Source organism: Saccopteryx leptura, chromosome 9, assembly GCF_036850995.1.
Source record: "Saccopteryx leptura isolate mSacLep1 chromosome 9, mSacLep1_pri_phased_curated, whole genome shotgun sequence".
NCBI lineage: Eukaryota > Metazoa > Chordata > Mammalia > Chiroptera > Emballonuridae > Saccopteryx > Saccopteryx leptura.
Window position 1 is genome coordinate 53,824,048 of NC_089511.1, and position 27,856 is coordinate 53,851,903.

Consider the following 27,856-nt stretch of genomic DNA (forward strand, 5'->3'; position numbering starts at 1 on the left):
CAGAGAGATGACAACATTAATCAAACACAGACCAGTGAGGGTCAGATTTATTTTGCTTAATATTAAATTGTCTAGTTGAAGGAACTATAATTATTTTTAAATGACACCATCACTATCCTTCTAAACTCTGCAGTTTACTAATGATTTTGAAATTGCTTTAAGGATTTAGAACTAAATCCCTATCACTTCATCTCCACTGAGAATGAATATGCAGATCTCACATTGGGAATACATTTTTATTTCACATTAAAAAATTTAGCCTCTTTTGTTTTAGAACTGGAAGAATATTTGTGTTGACTCAGGCTCCATTTCTGATACTCGGAGCTAAAAGAGTCTGTTCAGCATAAGAATTTCTATATACTAACTGCAATTTGCTGGGTAGTAGCACATTCTGCATTGTATACAATGCTTAGAACGTTAATCTTAAGAGACAATGCTGTTTCCAAACACACCTCCGCTGATGCACCTGAGCATGCATTCAGACCAAATGCTACTCTGAAAAACAGAGATAAAAAATTTAAGGAGAGGCCCTGGCCGGTTGGCTCAGTGGTAGAGCATCGGCCTGGCGTGCAGAGGTCCTGGGTTCGATTCCCAGCCAGGGCACACAGGAGAAGCGCCCATCTGCTTCTCCACCCCTCCCCCTCTCCTTCCTCTCTGTTTCTCTCTTCCCCTCCCGCAGCCAAGGCTCCATTGGAGCAAAGATGGCCCGGGCGCTGGGGATTGGTCCTTGGCCTCTGCCCCAGGCGCTAGAGTGGCTCTGGTCGCAACATGGCAACGCCCAGGATGGGCAGAGCATCGTCCCCTGGTGGGCAAAGCGTGGCCTCTGGTGGGCGTGCCGGGTGGATCCCGGTCGGGCACATGCGGGAGTCTGTCTGACTGTCTCTCCCCGTTTCCAGCTTCAGAAAAATACAAAAAAAAAAAAAAAAAAAAAATTTAAGGAGAATTCGGGCTCCTAAGAAACTCCTCAAATTATACTATCATGAAGGCTAGAAACCTTTGATATGAACTCCAAGCCTTCTTCCCTGCATTGCTCTCCCCTAAACCTCCACTCACCCCAGATACACATAGAGCAAGGCTTTGAAGCACCTAAATACAAGTACCGTGCCAAAGTACAAATACCACCTTGTTCTCCTTTATGCTAAATTCTGTTCGACAATTACAAAGACATTCTCTTTATGATCCTGTATCTCAGACAGTGTTTACTGAAATAGATCTTCTTTATCTTCTCTTCACTTCCCAACCCATAATCAAGATTGAATCCGTCAGACTTTAGTTGAGAAATAAATGTAAATGACACACATTATATTGAACTAAGCATCATAATTACTCACTTCTGAAGACCCGGCTTTCATAATGAGAACAATTTATCTGCCTGGCTCTTACACATTAGAATAAATTATTCCAAGCAGACCCTTAATTTTTAGGAATAAATAGAATATGGGAGACACATCAAAGCATTTCACCAAACTTGTTTAGAATGACATACATAATAGTCCCAATAATAGACCCAGTGCTTGCTGATCAAAGCATATATGAGCAGCAACTACTACAAGTTGATGCTTCCTGCTCCTCCTCCCCTTCTCTCTCTCTCTCTCTCTCTCCTTTTTCTAAAATTAATAAATAAAATCTTAAAAAAACAATCTCCTCTTTCATTTCTGTGCACCCAGGAATTTGGGATCAACCAAGACTTTTGCAGGAGCTGGTATAAAATCTAACATATGTGATTCATTTTAAAGATAAACTATTGGCATGCAGTTCACAGTCAGAATATACTTACAGGCCCTTTGGATTCTATGTGCTGTGAAATAATGTGAAAGGTAGTAAGCAAAACTTCACAATGACAAGTAAAGTCTCTGTATCAGTGGCTATTTCATTAGGTCTTCCTACTTCCCCATGTGAATGCAACATGTTTTAGGTCAATTTTTCAGAACTCTTCTAAACAAACACTCCATTATTATCAAACTACTGGACTGGCTCTCAAATTGCTTCTTCAATTTAGTTCTGTCTTGTATCACATCTGCCTGGTACATTTCTTTCTTTTTCTTTGTTTTCAATCTATATACTCCCTAATTTGTCAAGGTTCTGCAGATGAGACATTTTCCTGTGAACCCTGACATAGCCACCTCAGTCCTTTGCGGTATTGCTCTTTCCTTTCAGTAAATAATTGGTATGACACATTTGACACTTGACATAGACAGAGTCTATTTTTACTGTGTTTCTTGTTTTTTTTTTTTCCTGCATACATATTTTTTCCCAAATGTACTGCTACTGCAAGTGCTTTGAGAATATGGAGAAAATTCCTAAATTTAAGTGTGGTATATTATATTGTACCTATGTATAGTAAGTTTTATGTTAAAATATTACTATGCTGATTAAACATTTTACTCTGTAAAAATCTATAAATATTGCTTGAGGAGTACTTTCTTTTTAATAAAGTTTGATACTACAATGCTACATTAATAAATACAATGTTCTTATAGCATTTGAATTTAAATATTGGATTATTCACATCAAAACATTTTCAGAACAAAATTCAACCTCAATAATTCAAATTTAGTAAAATAACTAACCATACATATCTTGGTTTTAAGTGTATCTTCGTAGTATTAGTGACAACTAAAACTAAATTTTATAAACCAGAGCATGAGTCATTCAGTAAAATTAATATTTTATATAATTATCATTAGGCAGCAACAGGAGACCATTATTATGTATCAAAATTCCATTCTGCCTGACCTGTGGTGGTGTAGTGGATAAAGCGTCGACCTGGAAATGCTGAGGTCGCCGGTTCAAAACTCTGGGTTTGCCTGGTCAAGGCACATATGGGAGTTGATGCTTCCTGCTCCTCCCTCCCTTCTCTCTCTGTCTCTCTCCTCTCTCTCTTTCCCTCTCTCTCTCCTTTCTAAAATGAATAAATTAAAAAAAAATTCCATTCTGTGAACATTACAACTTGTCTGAAACTGTGCGGGATCAGTTGCATTCATCTTTTGGGGGTGTTTTTCCCTTCCTTTGTACTTTAAAGCTCATTTAGTTTTTAAGAAAATATGTTATTGCCTAAAACCACGGCAATTACTGCTTTATCAAGTTATGAGTGCCAACGTCTGTATTTCAATTTTTAAGATTGAAATAAATTATAGAGACCATTTGTTTTATCAAATTTAAGAACTAGAAGATAAAAAAATCTTAATGCTGTAATTCCTTTTAAGCCAAAGAATCACTAGAAAAAGTGGCAAAAATAAGATAAAAGAAGAATAAAAGTAACTAAAAACTAATCAGTATGTTAAGGTCTACATATGTGTTATTAGTTGTATATTCCATATGGATTTATGTCTCCAATGCTCAGTAAATTAAGAGAAATTTGAAAGATAATTTTCCTAAATCATTTCAATACCTGTTTAAAATATCTGAATAGTTGGTAGATATAACTGAATAGTTTTTCAGTTTTCATCAATGTGGCATCCTACAGTGACAACTGTAATATAATTTAATTATCATTATAATTAGACAATTATATTAGTTCAAGCCACATATGTCTGGGCTATTATAACTGCCTTCTAATTTAGCTCTTTGAATTTAGAATCTGCCACTATATACCCAGAAATAATCTTTATATAATAAAATTCTGATGACCCCCTCAGATTGTCCAGGGGTCCCCCTATTACCTTCTACAATATGTTATAGAGAAATGTTTTTGATATGTCACATCTTTTTTTTTTTTTTTTTGGTATTTTCTGAAGTGATAAGTGGGGAGGCAGAGACACACTCCCGTATGCACTTGACCAGGATCCACCCGGCATGCCCACTAGAGGGCTATGCTCTGCCCATCTAAAGTATTGCTCGCTCTGTTTCAACCAGAGCCGTTCTAGCACCTGAGGTGGAGGCCATGCAGTCATCCTCAGCGCCCAGGGCCAACTTTGCTCCAGTGGAGCCTTGGCTGCCAGAGGGGAAGATAGAGACAGAAAGAAAGGAAAGGAGGAAAGGGGGAAGGGTGGAGAAGCAGATGGACACTTCTCCTGTGTGCTCTGGATGGTAATCGAACCCAGGACTTCCTCATGCCAGGCCAATGCTCTCCCTCTGAGCCAACCAGCCAGGGCCAATATGTCACATCTTATTGACTGTAATTAAGTTATATCACATGTTTTTATTAATCACTTTTATTCATGCAATTATCTTCCTCTAGACAATTTCTAATTCCTTCCAAATTCTTTTCACCAGTATTCATCCTTCATGAATCAACCTCAGTATTGTTTCCCTTCTATGTTTTCTGCACATGCCCCTCTGATCACTTCATCTGCTTGGTATAAAAAATCTGTCAGTGTGCCCCAAACATGTCCCTTAGATTATACATACTCTCTGGTCAACTTCCATCTGCTAGCTTCTGCTAACTGAATGCCTTTCTATCAGAATCAAAGAGAGTTGGCTGCTTGCCTGCATAGAAAGCAGGATGTGTTGAAAATGTGCCCCTTCAACAGCAAGTGTGACTAAGAACTTTTAGGATTTAGTATGTGAATTTGCAAGATCTATCACTTCTTGGGATCAATAATTTTGGAAAATGTGTTTCATACCATTTCCCAGAATTTGTCCTTGAAATTAATCTTCAGTCCTCCTTATAATAGATGGTTAATAGTAATCCCGTTACTACATCTCTTCTCTACATCACTTCATTATTCCCTATAGTATTACTTGAATCATTAAATAATTATTTATACCTGAATCTATTTTTCAAGGTTTATTCATGTAGAATCCACAGTAAAAGTTTGACACCAGGAAGGTTCTGGAGTTGGGTGGTCTGCTTCCCTCAGGGTCTCACGACCTCCTGGACTGTTGTAATACATAATTACCAAGACTCACTCCTGTTGTAATTGGAATGACATAAAGGCATAAGGGAATGCATGCCTGATGCAGTCTGTCCAGGATCTGAGAGAGTGACGATAATAACAATAATGACGGTGGAGTTGGTAGTTTTTATAAGTATTATCCATGCTCTGAGGGAAAAACTGAGGGACTCAAACTAACCAAATAATGTTAGGGCATGGTGAGTAAGTCAGAAGTTCTACAAAACAGCATTTAAAGAAACTCCTTTTTTGAAGCCATAGAAAATATTAGAATGAAAATCAGACCCTTTGACTGATTATAAGAGAAGTTAATTTGTAGAGAAGTCTTACTTCAAAGCACCAGTGAACCTCCTATTCAAAACTCAGGCCTTCACAGGGAGAAGAGGTAGGATCCTGAAACCTAAACACAGAACACTTGAGAAAGTGTCCTCCTTGTCTAGAGACCATGTAAATTCTTCAGCTAAGGTAAATACCTCCAAATATGTATACCTTTCTCAAAATGTGGCCTCATCTTATGGCTTATAGAGCATTAACTATGGACAAAACCAATCATGGCCTGTTTTTGCTGAAAGAAAGAAAGAAAGAAAGAAAGAAAGAAAGAAAGAAAGAAAGAAAGAAAGAAAGAAAGAAAGAAAGAAAGAAAGAAAGAAGGAAGGAAGGAAGGAAGGAAGGAAGGAAGGAAGGAAGGAAGGAAGGAAGGAAGGAAAAAAGGAAGAAAGGAAAAAAGGAAGGAAGGAAGGAAGGAAGGAAGGAAGGAAGGAAGGAAGGAAGGAAGGAAAAAAGGAAGGAAGGAAGGAAGGAAGGAAGGAAGGAAGGAAGGAAGGAAGGAAAAAAGGAAGGAAGGAAGGAAGGAAGGAAGGAAAAAAAGAAGGAAGGAAGGAAGGAAGAAAAGGGGGGAAGGAAATGGATATTTTATTTAAAAAAACTACAGAAACTCACAAATATGTACAGTTAGAAATCAGAAAAGCATGCCTAGAAATGAGTATTGAGTATATATGTTAGTGTGCAATATATAAAGTATATAGTACGTGCTAAAGACACGTTTATACATCAAATGAATTTACATCTGAACAGTTGTAATTTTAGATATATATATTCAAATTTATACTTAGTGTTATAGCTAGTTACACATTTCTTTAAAAATACCTTATTGATATTCCCGAAAGTAAAAATGTATATTAAATAAGAAAAGCCTACTCTTACTAGTCACTATTAAATGACATAATATTTGTAAAATGTAAATCAACAAGCTTAAAAAGTTAAATCCAAATGGAAATGATATAATTTTTTAAAAATATTGAAGAATATTCAGCACAGTGATTGAGAATGCATACACTGTATTATCATCTTGCTTTATACCCAAGTGAGAGCTCTCACTGTTTGCTTTCAAATAATTCTAATGCTCCATCATTTAACACACATTATACTTACCCTTACTTGACCCACAAAGGCATTGGCTTCTTCTTCCACCACAGATAGATTTCTGGGTAGATAGGGATCAAACATTGGAGCATTGTCATTGACATCTGTCACCACTATATTTACTGTGGCAGTTGAGGTCTTAAAGAGAAAAAAAGGATAAATGTAAGAGGAGTTATTTTTATATCAGTTCATTGTTCATTGTGGCAATGTTTTTCTGAAATGCATCTCATTACCATTCCTATTCCTTAGATTTTAAAAAAATAATAAAAGGAAAGAAGCTTGCAATTTTCAAACACCTCAAAAACAGATGGAAAAAAATTGATATTAAAGGGAAAATGTCAAGTATTTCTTGGAGGCTAACTTTTAGAATGTGATTTTTACCTTTGACTTTACCACATTTTTATACATGCACCCCTTTCTCTCCTAAATGTAACATTTCTGTATATTTTTTACCACTTATATTTTTAAAATAAAACTAGCATATTATAAAATAGCACTGTATGGCAACTGGTTATTTTTAGGTAAACAAATGTTCCCAAAAAATACTACGTTAGTAATTTTCTAGCTTCACATCTAAACCAAGAATTTGAAGACCATCTACACCACTAATTAAATAATAACTTTATCATTATACAGACTAAGGAAATAGTACGTAAGCAAATTTACTAGTAATTGATAGATAAAATGGCTACTCAGCTGCCATTCTGAGAATGCAGGCCCAAAGGAGGAAAGAAGGGCTCAAAACAGAACATTCTCATCCCCCACTGTAAAGTTATAGCTAATCTGCTTGCTATTCTCTCTGTTAGTGGTTTCCTGGCCTTTACTATGAAATGTAGCAAAAAGTTTACCTTTGAAGGAATGTCAGGACTTACATTGGGGAGGGACCTGAAAATTAGGGGTGTTTAAATCACAATAGTTGTTTATAAATGCTTAGCCACAGGATTTACTATGAAAATATAAAGCCTGTAAATTAATTAGAAACTTAGTTCACCAATCTTAAGTCTTTACTTTGCATCCTAAAGAAAATAAGAGTCTGTAAGAGAAATTCACAGATAATTCCCAGTGGCACCAGGACAGGGCTAATCCTGGGAAATACCTGACCCTGGCTGTCTTGAAGATTTACCAAGGGCACCAGATAGGACCACACTGACTAGGCCAGTGTTACATCAGAAAAAACTTGCAGAGAAGGTTTTTCTGTAGCTGACTCCTCCTTCTTCTGCTTATTGTCAAGTCAACGACTAAGGCCATAAACCAAGATAATGCTAATTCACCCTCGGCCCCTATATCTACCACTATCTCCCTTGAAGTGGTACCCTTGGTTGATCTCAGCCCACCTGCACCCAGGTGTTTTTAAAATACATTTTCCTTTTGGAACACATTAGCCTCGTGTTTTTGGTTCAGCCTGCAGTTGCTGCCTTTCGAGAGTATGTGCTACCTGGTTAAAAGGTAGATCCCTGGCCAGCTGAAACCCTTTGGTGCTACCATTTCCTAAGACTGCATAGTCAAATATACTACCTGGTTAAAAATTAAATCCCTTGCCTGCTGGAACCAGAGAATAGTAAATAGGTTAGTGACTTTTGCACAATCAAGGAATATATTCAAATGTGAATCAATCTGGAAATTGCTCTTTGTCATCAAAACCTGAATCCAGCACATTCCCTCCACCTGGCTCTGTCACAATGTGAGGCAGATCGCTGAAGGCAGAGGCCAAAATTACAGAAAGAAAGGACCATAAGCTGGAAATCTATTATGCTATGATATTAAATATTTAATGACATATAAGTACAAAGTTGAGAAAAAAACAGGATGTACCTGCAAGGAAATTACCTAACTTTTGTTTTAAAAAATATAGACCCAATTTAATTTAGCCGTAATTTTTAAGTGACATGAGGTGAAAACCTAAAAAGCTCCCCATGAATAGGGAATAAATTAAAGAGATTTTGCAGCAGTCATAGGGTAAAGGCTCCTAGCCAGCCTGGAGATGAAGTCTTAATAAATGTCCCATCCTTTATGCTGGAATCACTAAAGTTCTATACTCTATGAGTAATGGTGCATGAGGTCTAGACCAGGTCTTAGATTAAAACCCAACATTTGAACTGATTCAATCAAAGTGATCTGCTCCTATTTTACAAGAAATAAAATAAATTTAATCCTCTTCTGAGCAACATAACTTTATCTCAAGCCTTTAGAATGTTTTCATATGTGATATCCGGTAGTCATTTAAAAATTATCATACACAGAGAGGAATTCTTGGTTATTGATAATAGGTTTTTTTTTTATTTGTGTGCTGGCTATATCCATCAATTTATTCTGTGAAAATTCATATTTCTATTTAGAATAATTTGACATACTACAGTATGAATGAGTCCAGTAATATTTTATTTAAATATGTATTAAAGATGATGAGAAGTGTTGTACATTCTATGCCTGAAAACAACCTAAATGACCAGACCACCATATAGATTGTGCTTTTACATGTAATAGAATAATATATAGAAGTAGGAATGAACAAATTATTCTTACAGGTAATCACATGGATAAATTTTATGACAAAATTAAATGCAAGAAGTACATACTTTCTTACAACACAGTATATACTATATGAGCTGAGTACATAAATTTTAGTGTTTGGACAATCTCTCCATTATGACAGAAGTCAGGATGGAGTAACTTATTTGTAGAGATGGAGGAAGAAATGGCACAATCATTAGCTAGGCTTATGGGGTCTATTAATTTATGTTTCTTGTTCTGAGTTGTAATTATATGGCTGTGTTCCTTATTTGAAAATTCATTAAGATACACAATTATGGTTTGTGTAATATTCTGTATGTATCTTCTTGAAATTATCTAATATAAAATATGTGTGCACACAGACATACACTTGTGTGTAGATGTACATAGATATGTGTAAATTCAAAGGTTATGTGATGGATAAAATACAGATAATTCTCTTTTTTATCATATAGATATATATGTTAAAATTTTTGCCAAGAAGTCTACATTGCTTTCAACAAAAAGCAGTTTAACAAATGTTGTTTCTGTAAACATTGTGTTGGAGTTAAAACCAGTAAAAGAGATGTGTTTTTAAAGTAACAGTAGCTCCCAATTTGCCTAAGCATGAACAAAACATTAAATTTGACAACCTGGAACCAAAATTTAAAAGTAGCCACTCTAGAGTTTACTTACTTCCCTTCAAACTGCTTGATCCTATGTATGCCAGTTCATCTGTAATCCTCTGTCAATTAACTGTATCGGTATACAGGGGGTCCTCAGATTACAATAGTGTCGACTTATGATGTTTTGAGTTTACAATGCTCACTCCCATAAAAACTTTAAAAAATTGAGATGTGAATGTTTCAGCTTACACCATTAGCATTGTACTTATGGATTATGTGGGCGAACTAGTTTGGTTGCACAGTGGAAGAATAGATAGTAACGTGGCATATGAGAGAGGGAGTTGGGGTCCCCCGGTAGGCTTACCTACAGCATTTTGGACTATTAAAAGTACAAATGTTCTGGATGTGCTTTGACTTACACCAAAATTCAGGTTACATCACTGTCATAGGAATGGAACTGTGTTGTTACCCAAGGAATCCCTGCATAGCCTATTCTTTAAAATTCCCTTTCTTTACATTATGGAGTGGAATATTTATGGACTATTTCGGTCCTCCATCAAAGACTTCCGCCTGTGACTGGGTAAAGAAGAGAATTGGATCACTAAGTAGTCTGAGAAGTTAAATAACAAGTCTATGATATCTATGCTAATAGGGGCTAATCTTTATAAACTATGTAGATGTATTTTTCCATGTCTTAGTGTATTTTACATATATATATACATATATATGTATATATATATATAATATTCCTGTATTTGGCAGAAATGTAAAGTAATAAATATACAGAGAATAATATCCAGCTTATATATTTCTTGAAAAGTAACCCAAGACTACTTGCATTTGAATTACTTGGTTACTTATGAATAATGAGGACTTCTGAGATAAACATTAGATTCTATCCTTTAAATCTATTGAAATAGTTATAGATTTAGTTAGTTGTAAAACGCAGTAATGTAATTTTTTTGGATTAGTTCAGAAAGATGACAATAATAGGTTTTAACATGGATTAGTACCCTACAGAATGTTTATGTTTCTTATTAGGGAAAGGTTCTCAGTTGGTGAAATTTACATACTAATTTTTAAAAGTCATACTTCTGGAAGATTTATTTCAGAAAACACCAAAATATCAACCTCTTATTCCCAACCAAGAACTATAAGTCTGTGTTTTCCAAAAAGAATGAACAAGTGGCTCATTCTCTTTTAAAATAAGGTCTATGGTGATAGAAGGAGACTTGAGGAGGTGAACACATAATGCAATATACAGATGTATTATAGAATTGTGCACTTGAAACCTGCATAATTTTATTAACCAATGTTGCCCAAAAAATTCAATAAAAAGTTTAAAAATAATAAAATTATATGGTTTTTTTAATATAAAAGCATACATCCAAATAAATCTATCACAGTTTCATTTTCCAAAAAAAAAAAATACCTGGGAAAAATATATATACTTGGCACATTATAAATGGCCAACCAGAAAAAATATGTATGTAATACCTATATTATTTTTTAAAATTTTATTAAACTCTATTGAATTAAAGATTATTTGAATTTTACTGTTTTCCTTGCATAAATATTTTTTGTTTGTTAGTGTTTCCTACATTTTTATTACACAGTTAAATGTTCAACATCTAGATTCTAACTGTTGATTTATACTGTCATGTTTAAAAGTCATTCAGAGAATAATTCAAGGCCAAAAGAAAAAGGCACAAAGAGGAGCCCAAAAGTTAAAATTTTGGCTTCAGGCCCTGGCCGGTTGGCTCAGCAGTAGAGCATCGGCCTGGTGCGCGGAGGACCCAGGTTCGATTCCCGGCCAGGGCACATAGGAGAAGCGCCCATTTGCTTCTCTACCCCCCACCCCCTCCTTCCTCTCTGTCTCTCTCTTCTCCTCCCGCAGCCAAGGCTCTATTGGAGCAAAGATGGCCCGGGCGCTGGGGATGGCTCCTTGGCCTCTGCCCCAGGTGCTAGAGTGGCTCTGGTCGCGGCAGAGCGATGCCCCGGAGGGGGCAGAGCATCGCCCCCTGGTGGGCAGAGCGTCGCCCCCTGGTGGGCGTGCCGGGTGGATCCCGGTCGGGCGCATGCGGGAGTCTGACTGTCTCTCCCGGTTTCCAGCTTCAGAAAAATACAAAAAATATATAAATAAATAAAATTTGGCTTCAGTAATAATAGCTTTTAGTTGCAATGAATAGGAGATTATGTAAAGGTTCGGAAATAGTTCATCTACTTGTCATTCTGTCATAATGGGCTTGGCCTTCCCCTTTGTAATGGGAGGCCTTAGAGGCTGACACTTGGGAGAGATCAGACAATTCTGGTAGTTTAAATCACAATAGTTGTTTGTAAAAGCCTAGCAACAGGATAGACTGAACAGTTAAGGCCTATAAATGAATTAGAACTTTAATTTACAAATCTTAACTCTTTATTACTAAGGGAATAGGAGTCATTTCTTTCTTCTTTTTTATTTTCTTTTCAGAGAATACCCAGAGGCAGATGGTCTCAGAGGGGCCAGGTCTTGGCTATTCCTGGGAGATACCTGACCTCATCTGTCTTGAAGATTTACCATGCACACCAAATAGGACCATGTTCATTGGACCTGTGTTACATTAGAAGAATTTACCGAGGAGAGGGAGGCATTCCTGCCATTTGAAATCCCACCTCCTGCACATTGTAAAAACACTAATTGCACAGACTTTACCTCTTGAACACTATAAAAACAGCCAGCACTGTTAGGGCAATTCTTATGAACAGGAATCCCCTGTCTTCTCATTTTGCTGGCAATCTGAATTAAAGAACTCTTATATTACTCAGATTCATCTCTGTGATTGATTGGCAGCGATAAGCCACTTGAACCCTGGCGTGTTCTGATAACACTGTGCATTCGCACAAGCCCTTTCTTGTTCACCTCTAGATTTCTTTTTATTTTAGACAAGTAAGTCTGCTTATTTGCAAGCTACTGTTTTTAGAATTCTTTGTTATTTATAGCCACATTCTTAAAGGCTAATGCTGCCATTGACTGTTAAAGAAGCTTAGAGTATATCACCCCAAAATATGCCACCTTGGCATATTTACTATTTTGAATCGAAGGCACTTGAAAAGCAGAAAATACAGGAAAAATATTGTGACTTTATTCTACTTCTTAAAAACAACATATAAAATTTCCATATGAAAGATTCTCTTTCTGTACCAGAAAGAGACATTCTTCTCAATAAGAGCAAGAAGTTGAGACCAAGAGAATTCTATACTAGAGACCTTGCTAAAATAATCTTAATAATCTTTTAACCTCTCTATATAGTTTAGTCATTTTTACACAATTGCTTCTTTGTTCAAACTACTACTATAATATAAAGGCAGGTAGGTTTCACCATTTCGTTGGCTTTTTATTTTTTTATGGGGCCTATCATGTCATATAAAACACATTAAATAAATTTCTATACCTTTTTCTATTACTCTATCTTAGTTTAATTTTCAGACCCAGCCAGGAACCTAAGAGGGTTAAGAAAAATATTTTTCTCTCTGATTGTAAGTCAAATTATAATCATAAATATAATAAACTTTGCCCAGATTTTTTCAATAAAAAATCTTTTTAGCTCAGATTGGTTGGACTTAGTTTAGCTTAAAAGTTAATAAGGTATAGAGACTTCTAAAAAGAGGAAATGAAATGTAATTTCTTTCAAAAAATGCATTTGGGAGTTATTCTATATACTATTGTTAAATATAAATTAGGTAATATATAACTAGTAAATAAATTTATAATACATAAAATTTTCAATCAAAGTTCATTTCAGCGAAAATGTGAAAATACTGGAATAAAGAATAGTAGGAGCCAGAGGGAAAGAGGTCAGGGGGAAACTAGAAGAGAAGATGGGATCAGAGAAGGGAAAGAGATTAATGAAATTATATATACATAACACAGCATTATAGAGAACAAGACAGCAAATCCTGAAGGGAAGGGGGGAAGGCAATGGGGAGAGGGGTTATAGGGAGGGCGAGGGGAATAAGGGGGTGGGGGGACATATTCAGTGGTACACTTGAATCTATGTAAACACAAATTAAAATCATAAATAAAAAAATAGCAGCTTTATTAAGGAATTTGCAACTTTATAAATTTGAAAGTAATTTCAAATAAATATAATTATTAAAATCTAGAAAATATTTTATTGTAGTCATAATAACTGAAGAAATCTAAATATTTATAGTAATGTATTAATGAGATATTTAATTTACATGTACAAATTTCTTTTCAGATATTATTGACACACTAAATTTAGAAAAATGAAAATAAATGTAGGAATGTCAGATTAAATTTCCTCAATATTTTCTACAAAAATTAGCAGTGACCAAGAGAATATTAGCTCCTTTCTTCTTTAAACTCTTTTTGGAAGTGTTAGGAAGGAGGTTTCTCATGATCAAGTTTTCAAATTATATCTTTGCAATTTGTTTCACACATATTGCTGGTAATCATTTTGATTTAAAAATATTCATCCACCTGGGAACTGTGCTCATTAAACAACTTTTTTTTGAGAACCATGATTTTTAAGGTTAATAGTTCATTTCACTATAACTTTGCAAAGGAAACGATTAAATGTTTAGATTAAAAAAAGTGTTATAAAAATGTGAGAAAATTATTATTTTTTAGTCATTTTCTTCTTTAGAAACCCCCTATATGTGCCCACATGTAAGTCCATCCATAAAATTATATAAATCATAAAATTTACAGATGAAGCTTTTTTTAAATCTAAATGTTTATCAATACTCTCACTCCACTTTTGAAAATAAAACAAATCTAGTTAAAATGTTTATAATATTAAAGCTGAATGAGACTTTAATGATTATAGGAATAACAAAATATTAGGTACTAAAAATGTTAAATAACCTAGTAAAGGAAAATTAAATATACAAGTAAATAACTGAAAAAATATGGTCTAGAAGGAACCAAACCACTAATTTTAACCCATAACTTATTTTTAGGTTTTAATGTGGACAAAAAACAAAATTAGTAGATTGAGACTATGTCAGATATTTTAATATACTATTAGTTTTTAATCCTTTCTCCTGTATAACAAATTTTATTTTTAAGTCCAGGCTTTAAAGGTCCCAGCAAATAGTACTAACATTAATTTCTGATTTATAATGTTACATATCTCAAAGTTATATATTATAATTTTTTTCTATTCTAATGGTTGACCTGAATGCTTCTCATTAATATTACTTTACTCTAATTATATCCCTTACTCTTTGCTGAATAATTCTTCCTCTTATTTAGCATTTCGCCCTCGGTTACTTCCTAGACAAGTTACCCATTAAATTTTCATCATAAATCAAGTTCTTTAATTATTTTCTTCTTAAGACTCTCACTAACTTTGTTACATATATTTAACACAGGCACACTATATTAATCAAGGTATTGGATATATATAAATTAATCTTAGATTTCATTTTTTCTTCACTCAGCTAATATCTAAGTGTCTAATATTGATTCCATTATTTACTAAAACAGTTATGTATGTATTATTTTTTTTATATAGCTGTTTAATGTTTGAAAAATGACAAATAATTTACAATAGTCAGATTGTGATTACTAAATTTAGGTATTTCTCTCAATTTTTTCTGAATTTAATTAAGGTGGCAAAACTATCCAGGTATAAATTTAATATATTTTTATCATGGCAAATCTTCTCAGCAATCCTCCTCAAATAACTGTGCTCCCTCTGTAATTTATCATATATATCAAAGAAATCATTTCAAGTAAACTGGAGATACGTTACCACTTGAACTGGATGCTTTTTGCCATACCGAATTTAAAATTATTTCTAGAAGAAGCAATTGATAAAATTAAAATCAAACCAAAACAAAACCAAAAACTCTTGTGGCATACAAAGAGTAAAAAAACTAGTCAAATGATATATTGCCAAAAATTAAAATGTTACAATGTTTAAAAATCAGAATAGTGGTGGTTGTGGTTGGGGTTATTTGAAGAATACGGAAAAAAATTCAGAATGACTCACCAATTTATTTATTCTTAAATTTTTATTTATTTGTTTGTTTGTTTATTTATTTATTTATTTGTAAGAGGAGAGGAGGCAGAGACAGACTCCTGCTTGCACCCGCATGGAGATCCACCTGGCAAACCCACTAACAATGATGCTTTGCCCATCTGAGGCCCTTGCTCCATTATAACTAGAAGCTTTCTCTAGCACCTGAGACAGAGGCCATGGAGCCATCCTCAGCACCTGGGGCCATCTCACTCTAATTGAGCCATAGCTGCAGATGAGGAGAAGAGAGAGATAAAAAGAAGCTAGAGGGGGAACGGTGGAGAAGCAGATGGGCACTTCTCCTGTGTGCCCTGACCGAAAATCAAACCTGGGACTTGCACACACCAGGCGGACATTCTACCACTGAACCAACCAGCCAGGGCCTGAAGACTAATGTTTAGGTGCAGAGAAAATAATATTTAACTTTTCTAAATTTATGGACCCTTTTAAACCACTTTATTTTATTTTATTATTATTTTTGTGTGTGTGTATTTTTCTGAAGCTGGAAACTGGGAGAGACAGTCAGACAGACTCCCGCATGCGCCCGACCGGGATCCACCCGGCACGCCCACCAGAGGCCACGCTTTGCCCACCAGGGGAGATGCTCTGCCCACCAGGGGGCGATGCTCTGCCCCTCCGGGGCGTCGCTCTGCCGCGACTAGAGCCACTCTAGCGCCTGGGGCAGAGGCCAAGGAGCCATCCCCAGTGCCCGGGCCATCTTTGCTCCAATGGAGCCTTGGCTGCGGGAGGGGAAGAGAGAGACAGAGAGGAAGGAGGGGGGGGTGGAGAAGCAAATGGGCGTGTCTCCTATGTGCCCTGGCTGGGAATCGAACCCAGGTCCCCCGCGTGCCAGGCCGACGCTCTACCGTTGTTAAACCACTTTAATCATCTAAGATTAGTCAAGAGTGTTGCTTATAAATAACCTGTGGAATTAATCAAATCATTTTCCTAAGTGCTTCAAGATATTGATCCACAAATTCTATTCTTCTAACTCCCTACCCCACAACAGTGACTTTAAAGGAAATAGGTTCCAACATAATGAAACTCCCAGAGCTCTGTGCTGATTCTGATGGAATCAAATCCTTCTTAGACTAGATTAAGTTTTATTCTCCACATAAATTGGATAAGAATGTAAAAAACAAGTATCTCTTCTGTCAAGTCAAAAGTTGTTTAATATCATAAAGATTAAGAGTAGGGTCCATCTATTATTGAAAGAGCCCATAGGAAAAAGTATACTTTTCCAAATAAGTATAAGTAATTCCTCCAGGTAAAAGAAAGATATTAATTCATGTGTTCATGATAGTGATAAATTCTTTAAGTCCAAAACTGAAAGATAATCTCAGTTATTTTAATATTCTTTTTAAAACTCTTTCCAGGGAGAGTACTCACCCCATCTGGCCTGCCATCAGACGCAGTGACGATTAGAATGTAGCGATCGGTGCTCTCCCTGTCCAGTGGTTTTGCTAAGGTTAGAATCCCAGTACTAGTGACAGAGAAAACAAATGAACAAATAAGACCAAAAGATATTTTATCACATGGAGTCTTCCTGCTACCCTGCACTATTTTTTATATGTTTTTCCCCTTTAGCAAACACATCTTGAGTATTTAAAGTGTATTATACAATTTTAGGATTCATATGGAAAATTGTAAAAAAAAAAAAAAAAAAGGCTTTTAAGGCTGTTGACCTTCTTAGCAAAAATGAAGAGTTACAAAATTGAATGAGATCATTGTTCATTCTTTATCTTAAAAAAAATAAAAAGAAAACCTCAAATATACTTAATTCACTCCAAAAAGAAAGATATCTATCTTGTTTGTGATTATTTGAAAAGTAATAATTCCAATACAGTAGTTTAATTATCTTGTGGGTCAAAGTTTCTTATAAATAATCTATGTCACCATTCCAAGTCATTGTTACATATGTGTCCATTATGAAAATGCAAACATATAAATTTCATCTTTGACAAATGCTAGTGATTAAAATTTATTTTTTCTAATTTCAAATTAATTGAGTTTATTATAGAAAATCAGGATATATACAGTAGATTACTAAAACTTTTATTGTTATTATGGTTCTTTTTATAATATTTATTTTTATTTTATATTGATAGCCATATTTAATTATATTACTATTGTTTCCAAAAAAGGAATCACAATCCATATTTTTATTCTTTCTTAAGAAAACAATTATATAAGTAATTACTCTTTCATTTTATGATTTATAAAACAAACTCTTTTGTCAATACACTGGCAATTTTAAAATTATGCTATTCTTGGCCCTGGCCGGTTGGCTCAGTGCTAGAGCGTCGGCCTGGCGTGCAGAAGTCCTGGGTTCGATTCCCGGCCAGGGCACACAGGAGAAGCGCCCATCTGCTTCTCCACCCCTCCCCCTCTCCTTCCTCTCTGTCTCTCTCTTCCCCTCCCGCAGCGAGGTTCCATTGGAGCAAAGATGGCCCGGCTTGGGATGGCTCCTTGGCCTCTGCCCCAGGCGCTAGAGTGGCTCTGGTCTCGGCAGAGCGACGCCCCGGAGGGGAAGAGCATAGCCCCCTGGTGGGCAGAGCATCGCCCCTGGTGGGCGTGCCTGGTGGTTCCCGGTCGGGCACATGCGGAAGTCTGTCTGACTGTCTCTCCCCATTTCCAGCTTCGAAAAATAAATTAAAAAAAAATTATGCTATTCTTTTGAAAATTAGGCATTTCTTATTTTAACTAACTATGTATAATGAGAAATAAACAGCCTTCAGGAAAATTCTCATACTTGGAATATATTTAAAATTATTTCATACCTTTTTACTATTCAGAATAAATGCTTCTAATTATTTAAATCCATTTGCCAGTGTAATATGTTTTATAACAGTTTGGTTATTTATTATACTCTCTGAGAGAAGTTCTACATTTATTCTTAGATATTATAAATGTGACACTGTGTCACTGTATGTGACAGTTTAACAAAGCCTCACAAGCATCTACTGTGGATGAGAGGTTACAGTAAAGTAACAACAAAACATTAAAATATTTATCAAGAATAAAAATGATTTTTTATTGATTAAAGGCTTTTATTTTAATGGAATTACTTTTACCATGATAGTGGAATTTAAGCAATTAACACTACATATGATGGTTGAATGCAGAAAGTCAATGCCAATGAATCAAAAATTAGAGTCTCTGTTATTCAGTTTTATTTTGTTGTTGTTGATATAGACTTAATAAATGTTCTACATATATGGTACAGGTATAAAAAAACTGATTTTGCTTCTTATACATATTTAAATGTTTAGCAAAATAATTTAGAACCAATCCCTAGAGTAATTCATGACACTTAGGTTTGGATCAACTTCCCACAGAGCAGATGGTTCAGATAATCGCATTCTAAAATGACATTCAAAAAGAAAAGTAACACATATATTGCTTTTGAGACTTATTCACAATTAAACAAGAAATCTGAAAGCCTAGCCATAACACAATGAAAGACTTTATATTCTTTCCTGTACAGTTAGTTAGAAAATCATTAGACTTTTATATATTATTTTCACATAGAGCCACATAATATATAAACAGCTAATTTTTTTATGGGCTGGTGATTACAAGGAGATAGTCCTTTGCTTAAGATAATAAAAGCCTATGTCCCAGTATAGTAGAAAGTGAACAGGATATTTTGGACAGGATATTTTGGTATTCATTGTAGAAAGACTAGTTAATTGGTACACACAACATCCTTTCATGAAATTCCAGAAATAACTGGCAGAGAGCATTAGAATTTATATTATAGAGCAGAATACATTGAGCTACACTTATGAATGCAATAAACTTGTAAGTATATTAAAAATATGTAAGAATCACTCCTGATGATACATTAATAATAGTGCCACTTAGCCAGACCAGGTGGTGGCATAGTGGATAGAGCATTAGCCTGGGATGCTAAGGACCCAAGTTTGGAACCCTAAGGTTGCCAGCTTGTGAAATCATAGATTTGACCCCATGATTGTTGGCTTGAGCCCAAGGTCACTAGCTTGAGCAAAGGGTCACTCGCTCTGCTGGAGCCCCCAGGTCCAGGTACATATGAGAAAGCAGTCAATGAACAAGAAATTGCAACAAAGAATTGATGCTTCTCATATCACCCTTCCTATCTGTCTGTCCCTGTCTGTCCTTCTTTCTCTCCCTAAAAAAAAAATAAAAAAATAGTGCCACTTAAATTTAACAGGATTAAAAATGTATTGCAGAAGAATGTCAGTAAAAATGGTTAAGTAGGTTAAATCTCTGCAAAAACATTGAAAAATAAAGCAGAAAGGCTCAGAACCAACTTTGAAAGAACTCCATAGAACAGTCAAAAGTTGACAGTAACCAAATAAAGGCAGAATAAAAAAAAGGCAAGTTTAAAATGTCAGAAAAGTTTGTGACATTTTAACTCGTCCTGTCGCACCATCCCTGTCTTGGTGTGGTCTTGAAGCTGGCAGTCAGTATTCGCACCGTGACACTCTGGTGCTGTTTCTGGAGGGGCCAGAACTATCTTTATTCCTCCCCAAATTGTGCTGGTCTATTTCAACTAATCTGAAGGCTGTCAGAAGATATAATACTTGGGCTTGTCTTTATTTTGCCTAAATAAGTACTCTCTCAAGGTAGAAATGTCATGGGTATTTCTGGAAAACATTGTAAGAAAACTAGAAACCTGAAGCCACCTGAGGCAAAAGATCAATTATAGTTAAGGCATATATTAGAGCTCTGAAAGCCTTCAGAGGGAAACTGGGTAGAAAGTTTATTGAGAAATTAAGACATTCAAAGTATATATGGTACCATGGAATAGATGAAATCAACAGCCCAGAAATAAACTCATACATCTGTGACCAATTGATTTGAACAAAGATGCCAAGATCATTTAATAGGGAAAGAATTGTCTCTTCAACAAATGGTCCTGGGACAATTGGAAATTGTAAAACTATGAAATTGGACTATCTTATACCATATGTGAAGATTAAGTAAAAAATGAACAACAATTTATATATAAATATTCAAACCATAAAACCCTTAGACAAAAACATAGGAGAAAATCTTAATGATTCTAGATTTGACAACGGATATTTAAATATGACATCAAAAGTATGAGCAGCCAAAGAAAAAATAGACATATTGGACTTCATAAAAATAAAAATTTTGTAAATTAAAACACATTATCAATAAAGTGAAAAACTACAAAATAGGAGAACACATATCTAATTAAGAATTTGGTTCCCAAAATACACAAGGAATTCTCACAACTCAACAACAAAAAGACAAACACTCCAACTAAAAAATAGGCAATGGACTTGAATAAATATTTCTCCAAAAACATATACAAATGGCAAACAAGCACATGAAAGATGTTTAACATCATTAGTCATCAAAAAAATACAAATCAGAACTACAATGAAATACCACTTTACACCCACTAGGGCAGCCATTATTAACAAAACCATACAAAAAAATGGGAAAATAATGTGGAGAAATTCATAACCTTGCACATTGCTGGTGGGAATGAAAAATGGTTCAATCACTGTGGAAACAGTTTGGCAGTTCCTAAAAGGTAGACATAGAATGAAAATATGACTATGCAATTCCAATTCTCGGTATGTAGTCAAAGGAATTGAAAATAGATGCTTTGATACATGCATATAAATATGTACATAGTAGCAGTATTCACAATTGCTGAAACCCAGAAATAGAGTCCAAATGTCCATTAACTTATGAATGGATAAACAAATTATTATATATGTATACAATGGAATATTATGTAGCTATCAAGAGGAATGAAGTACTGATACATGCTTCAACATGGGTTAATAGCAAAACATAAGGCTTATTGAAAAAAAAAACAGACACAAAAGTTAACATACTGTGTCATTTTATTATATGAAATATTCAGAATAGATAAATCTAGAGAGACAAAACACAGACTGCTGGTTGCCAAGGGCTAAGGAAAGGGTTAGTAGGGAGCAATTGCTTAAGAGGCTTGGGGTGTTCTTTTGGTAATGATGAAAAATTTAAATGTAGATGAATTGGTAATTGAACACATTGCGATTCTGCTAAATGCCATTGAGTTCTTAACTTTAAAATGCTTAATTTATGTTATCTAAATTTCAACTCAATTACATTAATTATATTAAACAGAATTACAATAAGTATTATTCTTAAAATGTACTGTGCTTGACAAAATTAAGCTCTTTCAGACCATGAGTTGGATTGCCTAACCATAAGATACAGTGTTCAAAAGTTGTTTAGACAATGCAAATAAAAAGTACTAGAGGCTATTTACTTCCAAATAAACTAGCACTTAAAACCTGCTTCTATAAGTAACCATTTTCCCAAATGGTTTTGCTTATTAGGATATATTATAGCCACAGCATTTTGGACTAACAAAGATTATCTCACAGGATTCATGCTTTGTATTCTATGCTTCCTTTAACTTTTTAATACATTCTGCTAGTTGCAGATTAACATCATTTATACTTACAAGTGTTGGAGGCTTGTAAGTGACATATTTATCATATTGCTTTTCAGCATCATATTTTAGGCCTTACAATAATAATTATAGAGGTTAGAGTATACTTTAAAATGTGCAATTGCTTCAAGTTTAATATGACATTTCACACCAAATAGTAATTACTGTTTCACAAACACCAACTCATAGAAGCATTTAGATATTGGTTGCAGTTTAAAGAATAGATGGTTGTGTCATAAACTAAGGTGGCAGAGTATAGGGTGCAAAAAGTATATTAATTTGTGTATAGATTTTGAAAGTAGATCCTCTTCAATAATGGTTCTGGGAAAATTGGAAAGCTACATGCAAAAGAATAAATTTGACTACAGTTTGTCCCCCTGCACAGAAATTAACTCAAATGTATTACCAACCTAACTGATCTGAAATAATAAATTACATAGAAGAAAACAAAGGTACTAAACCTATGGACCTTGGCCAGAGAACAATTTATGGATCTGACCCAGTGGTGGGACTTAAATAATTTAACAACTGGGTCTCTAATGTAATGATCGTTTTAAGTGTAAAAAACCCCCGATATACTTAAAGGTAGTTTATTATTTCACACACTAAATACTTAAATAAGAACAATAAAAGAGGTACACAAAACTAAATTAAAGTATTAATGAATAAATATTAAATAATACCTGACAAAAGACAATAAAATTGTTATTTAAGATATTTCCATATTGCTTTGTGATTGGCATCCTCACTTGCAATTTTTTTTTTCACCTATGGGTGGAATGAACATTACTATTGGTGCCTAGAATATGCTGTTGCACAGATGAATGCTAAAAAAAAAAAATAAGGAATGTAAATTTGTGATTTCTACTTTGGGAGGCTGCCCAGGCACCACCTTAGAGATAACCTGATTAAAAGTGCCATTTTAACACTGGTTCACCAAACTCAACAAAAAATTAGATATCAGTTCTGCCAAACTGATACTAAACAGATGAATCCCACTACTGATTTGACCCCAAAGCCAAAGGAACTAAAGGCAAATATAAAGTGAATGGGACTATGTCAAACTAAAAAGCTTGTGCACAGCAAAAGAAACTAACAAAAAAAACAGAAAGGCAGCAAAACAAGTGGAGATGATATATGTAAACAACAGCTCTGATAAGGGCTTAATACTCAAAATGTATAAAGAACTCACAAGGCTCAGCAACAAAGAAGCAAACGATCCAACTTAAAAATGGGGAGAGAACATGAACAGATTTTTCTTCAGAGAAGACATATAAGTGGCCAACAGATACATAAAAAAGTGGTCATCTTCACTAGCTATCAGAGATATGCAAATCAAAACTACAATAAGATACCACCTCACACCTGTTAGATTGGCTGTTCTTAACATGACAGGTAACACCAAGTGTTGGAAAAGCTTTGTAGAAAAGGAAACACTCACTCACTGCTGGTGAGAATGTAAAAGGGTATAGCCATTATGTAAGAAAGTATGGTGGTTCCACAAAAAACTAAGAATAAAACTACTATATAACCCAGCAATCTCTCAACTGGGTATCTATGCAAAAAACTCAAAAACATTGGTACATAAAGCATATGCACTCCCATGCTCATTGCAGCATTATTCACAGTGACCAAGACATGGAAACAACCAAGGTGTCCTTTGATAGAGGATTGGAAAAAGAAGTTGTGGTACATCTATACAATGGAATACTAATTAGCATTAAGAAATGATGACATATTACCATTTACAACAACATGGATGGACCCTGAGATTTTATACTGAGTGAAATAAGTAAATCAGAAAAAGCTAAGAACTATATGATTTCACACATAGGTGGGATATAAAACTGAGACTAATGGACAAAGATACAAGTGAAGTGGTTATTGAGGGAGGGGCTTGTGGAAGAGAGGAATAAAGAGGGACAAATATATGGTGATTAAGAATGATTTGACTTGGATGATGGATACACAACACAATCAACAGTTTAAATGCTATAGAGATTTTTACCTGAAACCTATGTACTCTTATTGATCAATGTCACCCTATTCAATTTTATTTTCTAAATAAAAAGAAAATAGAAATGATAGAAAAAAGTGTATATCATCTTCTGTATATGTTAATCACAAATGTAATCATAAAATTCAAACTGCAATAAACAAAAAATGTTAAATTTGATGTCAAAATGAATATAGCCACATAGAAAAAACTTTCGTGACTTCAGCTAGGTTTTAAAGCAGAGATGAGAGAAGTAGAAGAGAAATGGTTGCTAGGGTAGCACAACAAATGAAAACTTTATTTTGTAAAATTAGTGGCTCATCATATTTCACAAGCAGCAGCTGGAAAATCCTTCAGCATTAAAGAAAAAATACAAGGATGTAAATTTCTTACAGAGAGAATAAGAAAGACCTGGGCTTCCTGCTTTTTCTGGGTTTTTTTTTGTTGTTGTTGTTGTTGTTTTTTGTTTTGTTTTGTTTTGTTTTTTAACCAGGGAAGGTAAAAACAGTGAAGACTGTTCTCTTTCTCTCATTTTTAACAGTTTTATTTACATATAACTCACATATCATGACATGATTTGCACTCATTTAGATGTGCAATTCAATACATTTTAACATATTTTCAGAGTTGTTCAACCATCACCACAATCAATTTTAGAATATTGTCATCACTGTATCCATTATTAGTCTCTCTCCTTTTTGCCCCATCTCAGCCTCAGGCAAATACTAGTCTACATTTTTGTCTCTATAGTGCCTATAATGCCTATTCTGGACATTAATACAAATTGAATCATATCATATGTGGTTTTGTGAATGACTTCTTTTACTTAGTGTAATGTCTTTAAATTTCTTCCATGTTGTATCATGTTTTAGTGTTTCATTCTCTTTTATTGACGGATAATATTCCATTGTGTGGATACACATTTTGTTAATCTAGTCATCTGTAAACAGCCATTTGGGTTATTTGTATATTTTGCTATTGTAAATAATTTTGTTATAAATATTTTTTGTGCAACTTTTTATATGAATGTATGCTTGCATTTTTCTTGAGTAGATATGAGTGAAATGGCTGGGTTATGTGATAACTACATGTTTACCATTTAGAAGTAATAAAATATTGTTTTCCAGAGTGAACAATTTATTTTTGAATTTTCTTATTTTATTCTATTTTAATGTATTACTTTTAGAGAGGGAGAGAGAAAGAGAGGGTAAGAAAGAAAGAGAGACATTGATTTTTCTTTCAACTATTAATGCATTCATTGGTTGATTCTTATACATGTCCTGACCGGGGATTGAACCAACAACCCTAGCATATAAGGATAGCACTCTAACTAACTGAGCTACTTGGCCAGGGCAGAGTACACTATTTTTATTTCACCAGAAATATATGAATATTCTGATATTTTTACATTCTCATTCACACTTGTTATTTTCTTTCCTTTTTATTATAGCTATTTTAAGTGTATGTGATATGGTACTTCATGATTATAATTGCATTAATTCATTATGAGCATATTTGTTTTTGTTTATTGGTCACTCATATAACTTCTTTGGAAAAATTTTATTCAAATTATTATTTATTTTTATTTTGATGAATTCTGTTTATTTTTGAGTTTTAATAGTTTTTATATATTCTTAATATATGTCCCTTATCATATACATTATCTGAAAATACTTTTTTCAATCTGTCTGTTGTCTTACTTTCTTGATGGTGTACCTTATTTTTCTTTTTTTTTTGTATTTTTTCTGAAGTTGGAAACGGGGAGGCAGTCAGACAGACTCCCACATGCGCCCAACTGGGACCCACCCAGCACGCCCACCAGGGTGCGATGCTCTTCCCATCTGGGATGTTGCTCTGTTGCATCCAGGGCCATTCTAGCACCTGAGGCAGAGGCCAAAGAGCCATCCTCAGCACCCGGGCCAACTTTGTTCCAATGGAGCCTCGGCTGCAGGAGGGGAAGAGAGAGACAGAGAGGAAGGAGAGGGGGAGGGGTAGAGAAGCAGATGGTTGTTTCTCCTGTGTGCCCTGGCCGGGAATCGAACCCAGGACTCCTGCACGCCAGGCTGATGCTCTACCACTGAGCCAACCGGCCAGGGCCTTGATGGTGTACTTTATTATTATTATTATTATTTTATTTTTTAGATTTCATTTATTTTAGAGAGGAGAGAGAAAGAGAAGGGAGGGAAGAACAGGAAACATCAACTCCCATATTTGCCTTGACCAGGAAGGCCCAGGGTTTTGAACCGGAAACCTCAGTATCACAGGTCAATGCTTTATCCACTGTGCCACCACAGGTCAGGTCTTGATGGTATATGTACTTTAAAGCACTTTTTATTTTCAAATTGTGATGAACTCTAACTTACCAGTTTTCTCATTAATCATTTGTGCTTTTTTGTGGCATATCTAAGAAAGCATTGCTTAATCCAAACCGTAAAGTTTTACTTCTGTATTTTCTTATAAAAGTTATATGATTTTATCTCATATGTTCAGGTCTATCAATTTTGAGTTAATTTTTGTAAATAGTATGAGGTAAAGATGCAACCTAATTCTTTTGCATGTTGTTTCAGCTTCATTTGCTGAAGAGATTATTCTTTCTTGATTGGATTGTCTTGGCCCTTTGTTTTTGGAAATCAATTGGCCATAAATGTTAGGAGTTATTTCTGGACCCTTAAGTTTATCCTAGTAATCTATACATCTATTCTTATAATAGTATTACACAGGCTTGATAATTGTTAAACTGTCCCTTTAAAATTTTTTTCTTTATTATGATGAGTGTAAATTATAATTAATTTATGATTTGTATGTACCTATGGGGGAAAATTGAAAACATTTAACTCTTTCCATTTTTAAATGGAAGTTTATTCATCTGTGAAATCTAAAAGTCTTGTATGTTCAGTGCCCAGGCATATTAATTTATGGTTGTAACATCCTGTTCAATGTGAAATTGTAGCTGTTCCTCACAAAAACCAGTGACCACGCATGGTTCCCTTGATTTGACATTATGTACCATGTTTCTGAGACTAAAGCAATGTCTAGATCAGGGGTCTCAAACTCACGGCCCACGGGCCGCATGCGACCTGCCAAACAATTTTGTGTGGCCCTCACACTAATCCACGAAGTTCAAAATATTTTGGGTAAAATTAAGTAAGTCTAGGGGCCTACTTGTATTTTTCATTTCTCTAGCATCCTAGCTAGATATTAGTTTAGTTAACAGCAGTTGTGATGCGAACTACAGTTTCTGGTCGTTTTGTGACACTGAAAAGTGTTGCGTAACAGTTGCCTTTTGTAGACCTAGTGCGGCCCGCCGAACGGCTATGATCTTGCTCTGCGGCCCACATGCTGAGTTGAGTTTGAGACCCCTGGTCTAGATCATTTGCTAATTTTTTTATTTTCTAATCATAGACTAATTTTAGGTTTCCATTCTTTCAGGAAATAACACCTCTCACATCCACACAGAAAACTTCAGACAGGTAGCAAATACAGTTCTTGATTGTCCAGTCAGACACATGTGACATCAGAACAGCTACTTTGCAGCTATGGAAGGAAGCAAATAACATCTTTGCAAACCTCAATTATTTCCTAATGCCTGTTCCTAGTCTTCTCAATAGTTACGATTAACATTATCTTTGATAAGAGGTGAGTTCAATGATACTTATATAGCCCCCAAAGCAACTTAACATGAATATACCATATGTTTACATTAACGTTTTTAAAATATACTGACATTATTCTAAAGTTGATTGATGGATTTTAAATGTGTTTGAATTATACTTTGTCTTACAAAATTTCCTTTGAATAAACAATTCAGTGCCAAGTTATTCTTTGTAGAAATGTCCTTGTTATTATGTGAAGCTGACAACTTTAAAGGAATCTAATTAATCCTAGGTTATGCCTGTAAATGAAATGTTTCTACCTCAATGAATTTTACCTAGTAAAAATCTTTATAATAAATAAATAGTCTCCTGGGTAAAATCTCTGGATTCAGAATTACT

The 27,856-nt window shown here is 34.7% G+C and overlaps 1 protein-coding gene across 1 annotated transcript in view; it reads right to left on the reverse strand.

Moving 5' to 3' along the window:
• Nucleotides 1-27,856, reverse strand: part of PCDH15 (protocadherin related 15) — a 1,001,489-nt gene that overhangs the window by 276,845 nt on the left and 696,788 nt on the right. Inside the window, exons 17-18 of the mRNA XM_066348814.1 lie at nt 16,792-16,885; nt 6,267-6,395 (exon numbers count right to left, since the gene is read on the reverse strand). Coding sequence (XP_066204911.1) covers nt 6,267-6,395; nt 16,792-16,885 — 223 coding nt within the window. The remainder of the gene's footprint in view (nt 1-6,266; nt 6,396-16,791; nt 16,886-27,856) is intronic.